Below are 16,225 nucleotides of genomic sequence, written 5' to 3'. Positions count from 1 at the left end.
TCAGCACAAAAATTAAACTAAAACATATGATCATTAAATTCTATACATTAAATTTAATTATGTGTTAATTAATAACTACTTAATTGATTTTAAAAATAACACACTTTTAGATATATTCGAATTAAATGCATTTAATGATTAGTGGACAAAGTGTATAAAATAAAGGCTAAATAACCACATGAAAAACAAAAACAAAAAACACCAAAACAAAACCAAAACACAGAAAAAAAAAAAAAAGTGTGGGGGAAACAAAAGAGACGAGATTGTCGAACTTGGGGTTCTTTTTTGCAACCTGCGAGGCTGCGACTGCGAGCGAGCGAAAGAGAGAGAGAATCGAAGGCGACACACAGCTTGCATCCGATTCCGAGAAGAAGACGAGGCTTCTCTTTCGAATACGTAAGTGCCTCTGATTTCGTTTTTTTCTTCTTTTTTTTTTTTTCATTTTCATTACCCTTATCTTTTTTTTTTGATGCGTTTGATTGATCTATCACTTTTCATGTTTTCTCTCCAATTGAATCCCTTTTTTCTCCGTCATTTCCTTCCTAATTTCACTTTTCGCAATCGATTTATTGAAACCCTTTTGGAATGCCTTCGGATTGAGCCGATTGAGCCGAAAATCTTGGTTCTTTTTGTCTTATCTGGGTAATTGAATGGGTGTTGTAGATTTTTGTTAGGTACTTTGTGTTGTTTGTGCAATCTCTTCGGATTTGAGAAGCAAATTAGGGTTCGCTCGAGAAAAAAAATGAAGAATTTTGAAGATAAGGGCAATTAAAGCTTTTGTGTTACTTTTTTTTCTTCTTATGATCTCACCGTTTTCTATTGCGTGAATGTGGGAGTTTGATTGAAGGTGGCGCTCTTCTGATAGTATTGTATATGTTTGGGTGTTAGTAGCTATCATTCTAGCATTTTCTCAACCTATGTCTGGTCTAGTCGTCTGGTCGGGTTTGTTCAGTAGGATACCTTGTGGCAAAGAACTCCTCCTTTGCGGTTGTGATGGTGGTAGAGTGAATTGTGGGGGGTTTACTTGCAAAGACACCACCCAAGAAATAATGTTAGAGTAGACAGAGGGAGAATTAGAAAGGTTTACTGGAGTGGTCTTTGGAAGACATATGTAGGCCAGTGTTGTAAAAAAGCGGTCATGGCACCGTCATGGTGGAGTGGTGTGGTGGATTTTTTTGCTAACCGCCACGACAATTTGTGAAGGGAGGCCCACCAAGGCGGTGCAATAAGGCGCAATGACATGTTTATATGGTGGAGTTTTGGCCTTTTGCCATTTACCATTGGTAATGGTGATGTTGGCTGGAGGTTGCATGTGGGTAGTGTTGGTCAAGGCCTTGGTGGGGTAATGAGATTATGGCATTGTGGGATGCTCGTTGGTCTAGGCTCCTAAAAGTGTGTGTTCTCCATAGCAGGAGGCCAGCCATGCAACCCATATCATCATGGCATGGTGAGAATGCATGCCACATTCAAGAAAACCTCTTGCTATGTGAATGGGTTGCATGGTTGGGCATTACTGCAAGTGGCTAATGGCTATGGATTATGGGACTATTTTTTTTTTCCCACTTAATTACACCAGGTTATGGAGTGGTCTGGGGTTAAACATACTGGTTCTTTGTTGGAATGCCGCCTTAATCGCGGTCATCTCTGGCCTGCCTTATTTGCAGCCTCTTTGTGGGATACATTAATGGAAGCTTCAAGGGTGATGTATAGCCCCACATCAACTAGAGATATGACTTAAATATAGCTTAGAAAGCTTGGGCAATCCTTCTCTTATGAGTCGGTTTTGTGGGGTTGAGTTATGCCTTAAGCCCAATTCTAAGATGGCATCAAAGCTATCCTAGATCCATTGTGCATTTTACCATTATTTATTTTCCTTGTAGTTTTCAGTGTTCAGCCTTAGTGAAGGGCCGAACATGATGATCCCTGTATGCAGAGAAGTTGAGAACATCAATACCCAGTTTAGATTCTGTTCCTAACCTCTCTCCTGCAGTCTCTCTGTTTTGCTTTCGTTGTCCTACATTTTCCTTCATTTTCTTCCCTTGCATGTTTTACATGGATTACAATTTCCACATTTCTGTTATATTCATGATACCACATACATGTTATTCATTTATTTTTATATGTCTTCCAGAATCTTTCTGCTACATGATGTTGAACAAATGATACAGAATTTATTCTGTGCACAGAAATTCTGGTACATATGACAGGACTTATGCCTGGAGAGTTGCCACATCATGGAACACCTGATGGCAACTCTGGTAAAAGTTCTCAAGACAAGCAAGAGGAATCATTAGGTCGCTGGTATATGTCTAGAAAAGAAATAGAGGAACATTCCCCATCAAGAAAAGATGGAATTGACTTGAAGAAAGAGACATATCTGCGCAAGTCATACTGCACATTCTTGCAGGATTTAGGCATGAGACTTAAAGTGTGAGTTTGGTGCTAGCCTGCTGATATTATTATAAATATTTAATTATTACTTTCTAGATTCACATACTTGCTGTGTTTGGGATAGCTCTGAGGGATTTTATGCCTTCATCGTGTTGTCTTTTTTTTTTCCCCACTTTTGCAAGCCCATATTTTCTTTCCAATTTCTTAACAGTAATGTTTTGTGAAACCTTTCCTAAATTATACAGCTGTTTATGTGAATGATACACCCCACCAGTGCAATCATCTATTGCATGGTAATGAAAGCATTGTGAGCATATGCTTGCTTAATTCTTTCTGAAATTTGGTTTCCTTTTTCTGTTTTACTTGGTTTTGATAATCTTATAATTATATATTTAGTATTTGCAAGATAGACATGGCAGTTACCTTTTGAACGCAGTTGCTTATTTTCACCATGTTGTAAATTGTAAATATTTATATCCTATTTTTGAAATTCTGTTGGAGGTTTACATATTAATTTAATGTTGGCCCCTGCAGGCCTCAGGTAACTATAGCAACGGCCATAATCTTTTGTCATCGGTTCTTTCTTCGACAATCTCATGCAAAGAATGACCGAAGGGTGGGTTGTTGCACTTTCAAATAGATATTATGTAGGCATTTTGTCTCTCCAGAGCTTGAGTTGCAATTTAATTTAGTGTGATATGTTTGTGTTCTTGCCATTGTAGATAACCAGTATATCGTAAGTATAAAAGACAAATAGAAATATCATAATACTATCTAGAAAATGGTTTGTGTTGTGTGGAATTATTTTCCTTAGTTTAATTTTCAATACTTGACATGCCTGGTTGGCTGATACTTTGTGGATGGTTTTTGTCTGTAATATTGGTAGTTTCTCCTGTTTAAAAGCATATTCCTGGAAAGGTTGAGTTTGTTTGTCTTACATTTGTCTAACTCTAATATACTATTCTCAATATTGAAAATGTTTGGGTGCACATTCAGTCTGAAATTTTTTTCTAAAATTCTATAAAGTTGAAAGGTTGCATGGGGAGAGTGGTAAACAGAATAACAGAAAGAATGAAATGACAGATGGACATAAAAGAATTGATACTGGATAGAATTGGGCATAAGGAGAGAAGTCCTCCATGGGATGTTCCCCTCATTCTGTTACATCCTTTACTATTTAACAACCTACTGTAACAGAATAACTGTCAACCTACTGACTTCGGTCTAACAAGTCTAACTATTGGGCCTTTCCTCACTAGTGGGCCCCTTTTTCTTATGAGAACAAACCTTCCAAATTCTGTCTGTCTCTGGCTGGGACCTAACAGAAATTGTCTAAGGACTCTGTGTTTGAGAGGATGTGTATATACTGAGACTGAGTGCAAGAATTTTACTTTTCAGTAGGGATTTGTAATCAAGTATTTCTATTGTCTGTTTCGCATAGTATTATTATTTTAGTTGAGTTTCCTACCTCGTATGAAATCTGTTGTTGAACAGGTCAATCTATCCATTTTAAGTTTAGGGAAAGTTTTGTAATTGAAGGTGAATGGATCTTCTAAATTTGCAACTTCTATAAGTTAATATTTCTGTAAAAAATTCATCATCTATCTGATATTTTTATTCCATTTAACTCTTGTATCTTACATTTTATTTCAAGTTCCAAGTTCCAACTGCTGCTTAAACTTTTCTGTTTAGTGAAGTTTCAAAATCTTTAACATCTATATGCTTTATTATTTGAGTTCTATAATTATTTGATGTAAGGAGGTTCCTAATTTATATTAAGAGAATGGTAGATGTTAAAGCATTATAATTTTAAAGATTACTTAATCAAAATCTCATAATTCACTTGATGAACTTTTTTGCAGACCATTGCAACGGTCTGTATGTTCCTTGCTGGGAAGGTTGAAGAGACTCCTCGTCCACTAAAGGATGTTATTCTTGTTTCTTATGAGATCATTCACAAGAAGGATCCTGCTGCTGCGCAGAGGATAAAACAGAAGGTGTTTTATTACTGATGGTGCTTTGACCAGTTCGCTCCTATACATCAACATTTTTGACTTAGGATTTAGCTGAATCTTATTGCTGCTGTTAACTCAAGAGACTTTTTCTTGCTGTCTGTCATCTTTCTCCAATTGTCTAAAATGGACTAGGCTTTTTTTACCCCTATTTGCTTCTGGACTGTGCATCCCTCCAACTTGTCAGTGTCTAGGCAACACATCTATCTAGGTTATAATGTCAAACATGGTAGATATGTCCCAAATATTGAAATCCTATAAAATGTTTATCTGGCTTGTAAATTGTGAAAGTATCAAGGTTATTTTTTTATTGCTCAATAACTACTTAAGTTGAACTTGTTGCCTAGAATTTTTTAATTTTATCATTAAGGAAATGTTCTTTCCTATGCCCCATTCTATTGGATAGTTGATCTGATTCCATCTCCAACTGCTCTATATTGGTAAAGTATCTACATGGCCCCTTTCGGACTTCTTTTTTGTATTTACACTCCTCTTTTATAGTGGTTCTCTTTCCTTTACCCTTGATATATTTATATTTGTTTAATAGAAATTGTAAATGATGCAGGAAGTGTACGAGCAGCAAAAAGAATTAATTTTACTTGGAGAGAGGGTTGTGCTTGCCACTTTAGGTTTTGATCTGAATGTTCAACATCCATATAAACCTCTTATGGAAGCCATAAAGAAGTTTGTTGCCAAGAATGCCCTTGCACTAGTTGCGTGGAACTTTGTTAATGATGGGTATGATTTGGTTGCAATTTGTTTGAATTTAACTGTCGATTTATTTTTAAAATATATTTGATCACACACTGGAAAAAAGTGGCTTTCAGGCTGAGGACATCGCTCTGCCTGCAATTTAAGCCACATCATATTGCGGCAGGTGCCATTTTCCTTGCTGCCAAGTTCTTGAAAGTGAAGCTTCCATCAGATGGTGAGAAGGTTTGGTGGCAAGAGTTTGATGTCACCCCACGCCAATTAGAGGGTCGGTGTCATCCCCTCAATTCATTTGCATGCTAACAAAATTGATCTGTTTGGGTAGCCTTTTGTGTTCCCTTGGTTTAATGCATTATGATCATTTCTGCCATTGTCACATATCTGGATGGTTTTATCCCTGTTTCCCGATCAAATTGGGAATTTTCATAAGAGAACTCAGTTTATTGCTATGAGTAGTTTAACAATGGGCTGTCCTTTTGTGTGTCTGTATGCTTCTGTATATCCTTCTCAGTTCTTGTGGGTATTTTCTCTTGCAGAGGTTTGCAATCAAATGTTGGAACTCTATGAGCAGAGTAGACTTCCACCAGCACAGGGAAGTGAAGTAGAAGGAAGTGCTAGAGGAACAAGAGCTGCTTCAAAGGCTCCTTCTGCAAATGAGGAGCAGGCCTCAAAGCAAATATCATCTCAAGCCCCCCAGCACTCATCTGTAGAGAGAACTGGGGTACCACAAAGAGGAACTGAGAACCAAAGCAACGATGGGAGTGCAGAAATGGGCAGTGACATCACTGATCACAACTTGGATATTAGGGAGTCACATAATTCAGAACAGTTGACTTATCAAGATAACAAGAGAGAAGTGTCAAATAGATCTAAATCTGGTACTGAACGTGACCAAGACATAATTGTTGGGACTAAGGAGGGTGCAGAAGTAGGAAGGAGAGATGAATCTGCATTAAACAATTCTGGCAGCAATGTTGGCCGAAATCTGGAGCGTCGGGAAGTTCCACTAGGTCATTCACCCAATGAAGCAATCAAGATTGACAAGGATAAGTTAAAGGCATTGGCAGCTATGGGAAAGAAGAGAAAGGAACAACGAGGCGAAATGGCATTAAAGAAAGATGTAATGGATGAGGATGATCTCATTGAGAGGGAGCTGGAAGATGGAATTGAATTAGCAGTGGAGGATGAGAAAAATAAGCGTGAGAGAAGGCAGAACTGGTCTAAGCCTGATGGTGAAGATCACCATGGGGGGGAGAACCATGAGGAAACTAGAGACGGGCGGTACATGAACATGAAGGCACAGTTTCAGAAAGACATGGAGGAAGACAATGCAGAAGAAGCGGAGATGATAGACGATGCTTCATCCTTGTTGAACAATCGCAAGAGAAGGATGGGGAGCCCTCCAGGTAGGCAACCAGAGATGAAAAAGCATCTTGATTCCAGTTATCACAATGATCTTGCCGAATAAAGGAACTTGCTGAATAAATATCATAATTTTATGAAAATATCATAACTTTATAACATTAAAAACTAAAGATAAAAACATAATTTTATAAGTAGCTAACATTTAAAGTACACATAAAATTTCAACAACAATAAGTTTCTAACATTGTTGAAACTTAGACTTGAGTATTAATCAACATTGTTTTATAAGTTTCTAACATTTAAAGTACACATATCTTGGTGTAAATTTTTATAATTAGTCTTCTATTGATTTAAAATATCATTAGATTAATATATAGTAGTGTATTTCAATAGTAGAGAAGTTAACTTTTTGGGTATTCACTAATGCACTCATCTTTTTATTCATGAATCAAATATAAATTTTATCCTTTAATTAGTTGCACTAGATATTATGTTTGTTGTTTGATATGAATTTCAAAACTAACATTTTATTCTATAATTAGTTGCATTTGATTAGGAAAGATTTACATTTTTTTTTCTTTTGGTGTACATGTAATTTTATTAGGTTTAATTGAGCAAATTGAACTTTACAATTATTGTAATAGTGTAATTTTGGTCCATTTGTCTTTTAATGAATTTTGTTGACATGACATTGACGGTTAATATGACAAATGATATTACATTGACAATTGACATGACAAATGATATAATACTAATATGATAATTGACATAGATGCAAAGGTATCATTATTGATGTGACATGTGAATATTGGAAAAATAAATATAATCAAAAGTGTAGATGAGAAAAGAACTCCAATCTTACATTATTATACTAATGAGAAATATTAGCGACATTCTCTTTGGATAATGTGGTTGATTAGAATTTATTAAAAATCACCAATTTTGGTGAATTTTGTTTCTTAATTAATGTTTCTTTCTCATGATTTATATTAAACTAGTTGGTAACCCGTGCGTACGCATGGTTCACTTGTAATTTATTTTGTATGAATCTTCATTTATTCTATAATACAGTATTAAAATGAACACAACTATATATAACATTAATAATAATTAGATTGCATTTTTTTAAAAAAAGCTAGATTACTAATTGACGAAGACAATGTTAGTAAACAAAAGAAACAACCTAAACTTAATTTAGTCACTATCACTATCATTGTTATTCTAATCCTTTTGACTTCTAATAATAATTTTCCAAATTTGTTCATGATGCCTGTAGTAGAATGAGATTTCATCACCATGAGAAAAATTATTTTCTTCAAGGAATTTATACCAAGGTTGCACAACATATTTTTCGCCAATTCCAATATCAAGAACAATAACATTCCACTGTAACGGAGGTCCTAATTTTCTAAGGATTGTCATGTGTTGATCGCAGACATTTAGATGTTTAGTTACACAGCTTGGAAGATTTTGCAAAAGATAATAAATAATAATTATATTTAATTTTGTGTTTATATGAGTCATATTTAAGTTTGGTTTTTTGATAAATGAAAGTTTTACCTAGAATGAGATTGGACATAAAAAGCAACATAGCTGTGCTATTCAGATAGATAATAATCAAACATGTGGAGTTAGGAATAAACAAAGCAATAAAATTTAATCTATCAAGCTGGTACAAAAAGTGTAATTATGTTTAGTCATTTTAGAGTAGTAAAATTGTTGAACAATATATTAGGTTCTTGCATTGTTATCATTACCAAAGGGTGCGGTGCGTCAATCATTGATTGTGTTATTTCAAGTGTCTAAATATGTTGCCTGAATATCATCCACTGTCTTTCGGAGGTCTGCTGTTCCAGTGATGGACTGAAATGAAGGTTGAATATTGAGATGTGATCGATTGCAAAGAAATGAATGATGGTAGATTCATAAATGACTAATTCTTTTCTAAACTGTTACAGTCCTTCAGCAAAGAAATTTTTTTCCTTATGGAGTTTGACTTGGATTTGGTATACAACTCCATTATATTTGAAACAGACATATTCGGGATATTCTGGTGCCCATTGAATGTGGTAAAAAAATGGGACTTTTATGATGTCCTGCAAGAAAATATTGAATGTAAAATTATAATAAGTAAGCTGGAAAAAAAAACCAAAAAGAAATGAGTTTTAATCCAATATTACCCTATCATTGTGGAACGTGGCTCTAACCTGCATGATTGCTGGTTTTCTTATAAATGGAAGTTCTACCTAGAATGAGATTGGACATAAAAAGCAACATAGCTGTGTTATTTAGATAGATAATAATCAAACATGTGGAGTTAGGAATAAACAAAGCAATAAAATTTAATCTATCAAGCTGGTACAGAAAGTGTAATTATGTTTAGTCATTTTAGAGTAGTAAAATTGTTGAACAATATATTAGGTTCTTGCATTGTTATCATTACCAAAGGGTGTGGTGCGTCAATCATTGATTGTGTTATTTCAAGTGTCTAAATATGCTGCCTGAATATCATCCACTGTCTTTCGAAGGTCTGCTGTTCCAGTGATGGACTGAAATGAAGGTTGAATATTGAGATGTGGTCGATTGCAAAGAAATGAATGATGGTAGATTCATAAATGACTAATTCTTTTCTAAATTGTTACAGTCCTTCAGCAAAGAAATTTTTTTCCTTATGGAGTTTGACTTGGATTTGGTATACAACTCCATTATATTTGAAACAGACATATTCGGGATATTCTGGTGCCCATTGAATGTGGTAAAAAAATGGGACTTTTATGATGTCCTGCAAGAAAATATTGAATGTAAAATTATAATAAGTAAGCTGGAAAAAAAAACCAAAAAGAAATGAGTTTTAATCCAATATTACCCTATCATTGTGGAACGTGGCTCTAACCTGCATGATTGCTGGTTTTCTGATAAATGGAAGTTCTACCTAGAATGAGATTGGACATAAAAAGCAACATAGTTGTGTTATTCAGATAGATAATAATCAAACATGTGGAGTTAGGAAGAAACAAAGCAATAAAATTTAATCTATCAAGCTGGTACTGAAAGTGTAATTATGTTTAGTCATTTTAGAATAGTAAAATTGTCGAACTATATTAGGTTCTGGCATTGCTGATTAGACATGGAGGAAGTTAAACAACATTGTAGGTTGGCGAAATGATACAAAAATGGCATGATCTGATACAAATGAAGATATGTATTGTAATTTTGTTTAGTCATTTTAGAGGTATGTGTAATTCTAGATTAGGACATTTAGATGCATATAACCTTCTACAATTACTGATCAAACATACAGGGAATTAAAGAAAATTAAAGTTTTTTGGAATGTTTTAAAGATGTATGTAAGAAAAACTCATCTCCAGTTGGAGTGTTTTCATTGTTATGCTGATAGAATGATGAATAACAAAATTTAATGAGGGAGATTAACATGCACAAATAAACACGATATGAAAACAACAGTTGAAATAATCAGTATAGTCGATAATCTGAAATTATTTAATATGGTTTGGTAAGGTAGAAAATTCAATTAAGATCTAAGTTGTGATGTGGCAATTTTAGGAATGGACGATAACAGTAAGCAAGAATAGGAATGAAATCTAAGAAGCAAGAAAGCTTGAAGTAAAAGCAAAGCCACCACAAAATGGAAGGTGTGACCAGGTGAAAAAATCCAATGCAAGTGATGAAGATACAAAAATGATAAACAAACGAGAAAAGACAAAAACAGAGGAAGCATGATTAGAGTAGTTGAAGCAATGCTCGAGAATGCATCCCAACATGCATAAAAAAATGATAAATTTCTAAGGCAGACAAACTGAAGGTCATACGAAAACAACAGTCCAAATAATTAATATAGTTCATAATCTAGAATAATTTTAGACATGTCGAATGGACGTCAACTATAAAACATAAAATATATCGGTGCATGCATTGAAAACATGAACTGAGAGAGAAGAAAAACCCGGTAAGGATTCCGCAACCAAGTGAGGAAATTTGCAATGTAGATAATAAATTTCATGATAGAATCAGAAATAGAAGTCAAAATCGGAAAGAGCAGTCTAGAAATTTACTTTGTTTGAAGCAGTCGATGAGTCTGAACTCATAGTCAGAGCCCAGTCGCTATTGTTTTTTAGGAAAGTTGAAAGAGGTGAATGTTTGTAAGGAAATGATGTTTGTGTAATAAATTAGGCAGTAAAGTATTGGTTAGCCAAGAGGAGTGACGCGAGGCGTGGCAAGTAAATTGGAAATCGTGGAATATTGAATGCTGGTCCAGTAGATTGGACATGTAGAGGGAGTTGAATCATTGTGAATATTGTTGTGGTTCTAGTTTGTCGCTGAATGTCATGAGCAATATATATATCTTCAAAGATGTAGGGAAGAAAATTTGTTTTTTGTGCAAATGCTGATGATTAAATGGAAAACGTGAAAAATTTTGTAATTGATAATAATTAGATTATATTTGTAAGAAAAATTCAGATATAATTTCTTGTTAAATAAGTGTTTGTAAAAAATAAATTTAAATTGTTTATTTACATGTAAAGAATTTAAAGATTAAGTTTCTTTTTTAGTTTTATGTTTAAACGTATTTATAGTATTTCATAGTAAATTTGTTATTCCAGAAATGGCTAAATATCTAATCAATCAATATATGTTACAAATTGGTGGCACAACAATTAATCAAAGATGAGTATTAAATAGTTGATCGTATAGTTTTTTTTTTTCCTAAAATCATGTTAATCGAATAATGTGATTTAAATTATTTATGTATTTGCTGGAAAGTAGCAATTATCGAATGATTTAACTTGCTTTGGATCATTGTCAATATTGAATGCTAGCTTTCTATGTTACACAAACATATATATATATATATATATATATATATATATATATATATATATATATATATATATATATATATATATATATTGTTACTGGATTGCTAGACAGTACCAATTATTCAATGAAATATCAGAAAAATGGAATTTTGAGGTACTGCAAAATCAGATATTTTGAAATATCAGATATTATTGGTACTGCAAAATCATGTGGTTGATGGTTCATGTGGAATTTTGAGGCTTGCATGTCCATGTATGAAGAAAACAAATATGAGAAGTCAAGAAATGCTAATAGGACAATAACCAAGAAAGGGATTATAATTGATAACACATATATTGTACTCTATGATTCAGAATTGATAAAAAAATACCAAGCACATTTAAATATTGAATGGTGTAACCAAAACACTTGTATCAAATATTTATTCAAGTACATGAATAAAGGATATGTTTCTGCCTATATCTTGAACTTCTGGCTTGAGCTCTTTTTTTGCTAGATTATTTTGTAAGGTTACACCAAAAATGGACCTATTATATGTAGGACAACCAAGTAGAAGGCAACAATATTTTCAGTTATTTGTTTATTGGATTGTGATGGTCTATGCAAAAAGACATGACATAAAAATAGTATATATGATATGCTGCACCTGGTTAAGAGAGAATCAGTACTGAAATTGATGTGTCGAAAGCTGGCTGCTATAATTTTGTATCTAACTGCATGTTAGAGGATGAATAAGCAACTATCGAATATCATAGCATACAAACTAATAATTGAAAATATATATAAGATGGATTAACCTTTTAAGATTTGCAAAAACCTCTTTGAAGACAACATTGGTTGTAGAATTTGAATTTTTTTTGTCTTTGTCATGTATTAAAACTTTAAGGCCTTTTTTTGATTTTACCCTTGACAATGCCACATATAATTGTTCCTGTGAGCAGACAGGTTTAGGTAAATAAAGGTCCACTGAGGATAGTGATTGACCTTGGGACTTGTTAATTGTCATTGCATAAGAAAGCATTATTGGGAACTGTCTTCTCAAAAGCTTAAAAGGCCATGGTGATTGTGAATGAGACATAGACATTCTTGGAATATAAACATTATGACCAATATTTTTGCCAGAAATTATATTAGCTGCAATCACATGTTTAGCTAACCTTGTAACAATTAATCTAGTGCCATTACATAGTCCTTGAGTTTGGTCTAAGTTTCTTAACAACATGATAGGTGATCCAATTTTGATTTTGATGCTATGATTCGCTAGACCGGATGTTGTTAATGAATTAAGAAATTTTGTTGTTAGTGATCGGAAATGAGAACTCTAGTGTTTCTGATTTGTCCACATAATCAACACTTAGATATTCCATTTGTGCACCTGTGATTTTTTATCAAGTTATCATATCAAATAAAGAATAAAAAGAGTAAAAAATTAGAAGATCAGTATGGAGATAAAATATTGAATAGATTTGATTACTAATCCTGCAAAATGTTTCATAAGAATGACATACAGTCCAAATTTATATATAATAAGAATTGGATGAAGTATGTTATAATCACCTGGTATCAATGATAGTATATAATCATTAACTTGTTGTACGGTTTCATTTGTGGAAGCTAATATCGCTCTAGCTTGAAAGTATTCAGGATTGGTATGATGGTGAGATAAATTTGGAAATATAGAATTAACTATTGCAATAGTGGGTCATCATATTCTGTGATTAACAAATCTTTTGGAATTTCAATTGAACCATAACCATCATTTTGTTGGCCAGCAATTCCATCACCAATATTAAGGATCCACTCTGCAAAGGCTGCAGTTTCTTCTCTGTTTGTTGCATCTGTATTGGCTTCTATACGCATGTTTTTCAATAGTGTCAAAACATGGCAATGATTCCATAGATAAGATGAATTTATAGTTGCATTAACAATGTCAGACCGGCTACCCCTAGGAATGAATGGCAGAATCTGCTGAAAATCTCCACCAAATACCATAACTTTACCACCAAAGATTTTATCAGAACTTGATTTCGCCTTAATAACATCTCTTAGACTTTGATCAAGTGCTTCAAAACAGAACTTGTGAGCCATGGGGGCTTCATCCCAGATGATAAGACTTGCTTCATTCAATAATTCAGCCAATTGTGTTCCTTGATGAATATTGCATGTCGAGTCTTCAAATATCGAACCAGGAATTTTTAATTTTGAATGTGCTATTTTTCCTCCAGGCAATAACAAAGAAGCTATGCCGCTAGAAGCAACCATATAACTATTTTATTGTCAGCTCTCAATGAGGCTGCAAGTGTCTTCCAAATAAATGTTTTTCATGTTCCTCCATATCCATATAAGAAAAACATTCCACCTTCATTTTTATTGACAGCTTGAATAATTTGGTTATAAATTTTTGCTTGTTGGTCTCTAGGCATAAAAATTGTTATGGTTTTAATAACAGCTTGAAATTCCAGAGCGAAACACAAGGGAGGAAAATAAGCAAGGCAAATTAGTACAATAAATAAACCTATCATTTGAGAAAAAAAGGTTAAGGAATTTTGATCTAAGTTCTTCATTTTTGAAATTCAGCTCAGACAAAATGAGGTCGTTGTCTGCATGTGTTAGTAAATTTGCGTTCTCAGGATATGGCATGGAAGGATAGTCTTTAAGTGATCTTTGATTGGCTTGTAACAACTGTTCAACTTCAAGCAATACCAGATTCATCAGATTGGAGTCATCAATATGTAATCCTAAGACATTTGAAAAGGAAGTTATATAATGTTTATGATAAAACTTTTCTGTGTCAAGCTATATGTAAGCCAACCTGGAGTGCTTGATGATTTGCGATGACTATATAGAATATCATCACTTAACCAATGCCAAGTTTTTCCCCACACTTGTTCAGGTTTGTTCATGGTACCTGTCAAAAGTAATAATACAAAAAGATTCCTTAGATAAGGTGCTAAGCCCCAGTCTTTTGCTTCCTGGATTGCAGCAATGATTTCTCTATCATCCTGTAAAAAACCCATAGCAAAACATGCTTCTCTATATGTAGAATATTCAACACCATCAACTGTTCTGATATCTTCAAATGAGATTGGTCCTCTAGAGACAGTCAGCATCATCCTCAAATAAAATAATTCCCCTGTAGTTGGGGGAACCCATTGAAGTCTGCCAATAGTATAACCCTTTTTCCTAAGTTGTCAACATGTTTGTTTCTGGTTATACACGAACTTAGTAACGAATTGAGAATATGTCAAGCTTTGACCTTCAACAAAAGCTTGGTTTGTATTCATCCAAGCTATAAATTTTGATTCAGAAATGCTTGGGTTAGAGAGGAGATCATCAATATCATCATGGTCTTGGTAGAGAACGTTATGTTGTCCTAGAAGATGGAACTGTAGCCTCTCTACAAAAGGTTTTCTACCATGTATTGGAAAACCAAAGATCCTCTAAATAGATTCACATGGAGAAATGTATCTATAATAAAAATAAATATATTTTAAATACAATCATAAGATGATTTACATATTAAACTTGGCTCATACCTGCAATCCAGATATTCCTTGATTTCATCATTCAGAGTGTTTGCATGGGGAATTGTTCCATTGTCATCATGTACCATGACAGCGGTAACTCAATCGTATCCTTTATTGATGTACTTGAATAAATATTTGATAGAAGTGTTTTGGTTACACCATTCAATATTTATATGTGCTTGATATTTTTTTCAGCAATTTTGGATTGTAGGGTACAATACATCTATTATCAATTATAATCTCATTCTTGGTTATTCTCTGACCAGTGTTTCTTCTATGATACACAGGATAACCATCTCCATCTATAAGAGTTGTGGGCTAATTTTATTTTGGATAAAATCGACTGCATTTGCCTTCTTTCATGCATGGAGATGCAGACCTCAAAATTCCACATTGACCATGAACCATGTGATTTTGCACTAATTCTGGATCATCTTCATGTGAAGGTATTTTTGCTTGTATAATATGATCAATATCGTTTGGAGATGAATATTTGTTGTTGGTGTGTAAAAATAACAATAAATGGACATGAGGAAGTCCTTGTTTTTGGAATTCCACTGTGTACATCTCTGTAGTTGTAACCAAATATCATTAATAGAAAGGTATTAAAGAAAACATAATTTACAATAAGTAGCTTATTTGTTAGTAGCAGAAAAAGGAATTAGCATCAACTTACATGCGAAGACTTTGCCTAGCTGATGCAATCCTACCCCCCAAGGGCATTGGATAGAAGACTCCAAAAAGATTGGGCCAAAAATGCAAGAGAAGGCCCTAGGGTTCTCATGAGCCTTAGGGTAGATTTCGGGCCCATGGGCTAAGTATGAACTCACTTATCTTTGTACATATTAGAATAAGGTTTCATTAATTTTGGGTCTTGTATTTTGGGCTCCATAATGTAGGTAGGGTACCCTAGAAATATAGGATTTTTCAGCCCTTGTATTTTAGGGCACTTAGACTAGTTTTTGTATTAGGGGTAGTTTTGTAATTTCACATGCACTAAGTGGATATTTGATGTGTGTGGTTGGAAATAAATTTAATTGAATTAGTAGAAGCCCAATCCAATTAAATTTAAATGATGCAATCCTACCCCCCAAGGGCATTGGATAGAAGACTCTAAGAAGATTGGGCCAAAAATGCAAGAGAAGGCCCTAGGGTTCTCATGAGCCTTAGGGTAGATTTCGGGCCCATGGGCTAAGTATGAGCCCACTTATCTTTGTACATATTAGAATAAGGTTTCATTAATTTTGGGTCTTGTATTTTGGGCTCCATAATGTAGGTAGGGTACCCTAGAAATATAGGATTTTTCAGCCCTTGTATTTTAGGGCACTTAGACTAGTTTTTGTATTAGGGGTAGTTTTGTAATTTCACATGCACTAAGTG

General features: G+C 33.9%; 2 protein-coding genes across 4 annotated transcripts; one reads left to right on the top strand and one right to left on the bottom strand.

The window, feature by feature from the left end:
- Positions 1 to 217: 217 nt before the first annotated feature.
- LOC114403418 (cyclin-T1-5-like) lies at positions 218 to 6,851 on the top strand. 3 transcript variants are annotated; one of them, XM_028366378.1, is made up of 7 exons: positions 221 to 396; positions 2,187 to 2,430; positions 2,926 to 3,007; positions 4,254 to 4,388; positions 4,969 to 5,141; positions 5,231 to 5,382; positions 5,651 to 6,851. In XM_028366378.1, the coding sequence occupies exons 2-7, from the start codon at positions 2,201 to 2,203 to the stop codon at positions 6,580 to 6,582; spliced, it is 1,704 nt and encodes a 567-aa protein (XP_028222179.1). In that variant the 5' UTR covers positions 221 to 396; positions 2,187 to 2,200; the 3' UTR covers positions 6,583 to 6,851. The 3 variants fall into 3 exon arrangements, with proteins under 3 accessions (XP_028222180.1, XP_028222179.1, XP_028222178.1); XM_028366377.1 differs by having other exon boundaries at positions 222 to 396; positions 2,132 to 2,430; XM_028366379.1 differs by lacking the exon at positions 2,926 to 3,007 and having other exon boundaries at positions 218 to 396; positions 2,132 to 2,430.
- A 6,153-nt stretch (positions 6,852 to 13,004) lies between these two features.
- Positions 13,005 to 13,580, bottom strand: LOC114403573 (ATP-dependent DNA helicase pif1-like). Its single transcript, XM_028366594.1, has one exon. The coding sequence runs from the start codon at positions 13,578 to 13,580 to the stop codon at positions 13,005 to 13,007; it is 576 nt and encodes a 191-aa protein (XP_028222395.1).
- Between the last annotated feature and the right edge of the window lie 2,645 nt (positions 13,581 to 16,225).

This window comes from Glycine soja, chromosome 20 (assembly GCF_004193775.1).
Source record: "Glycine soja cultivar W05 chromosome 20, ASM419377v2, whole genome shotgun sequence".
Taxonomy (NCBI): domain Eukaryota; kingdom Viridiplantae; phylum Streptophyta; class Magnoliopsida; order Fabales; family Fabaceae; genus Glycine; species Glycine soja.
This window is presented reverse-complemented; position numbering and strand designations above follow the sequence as displayed.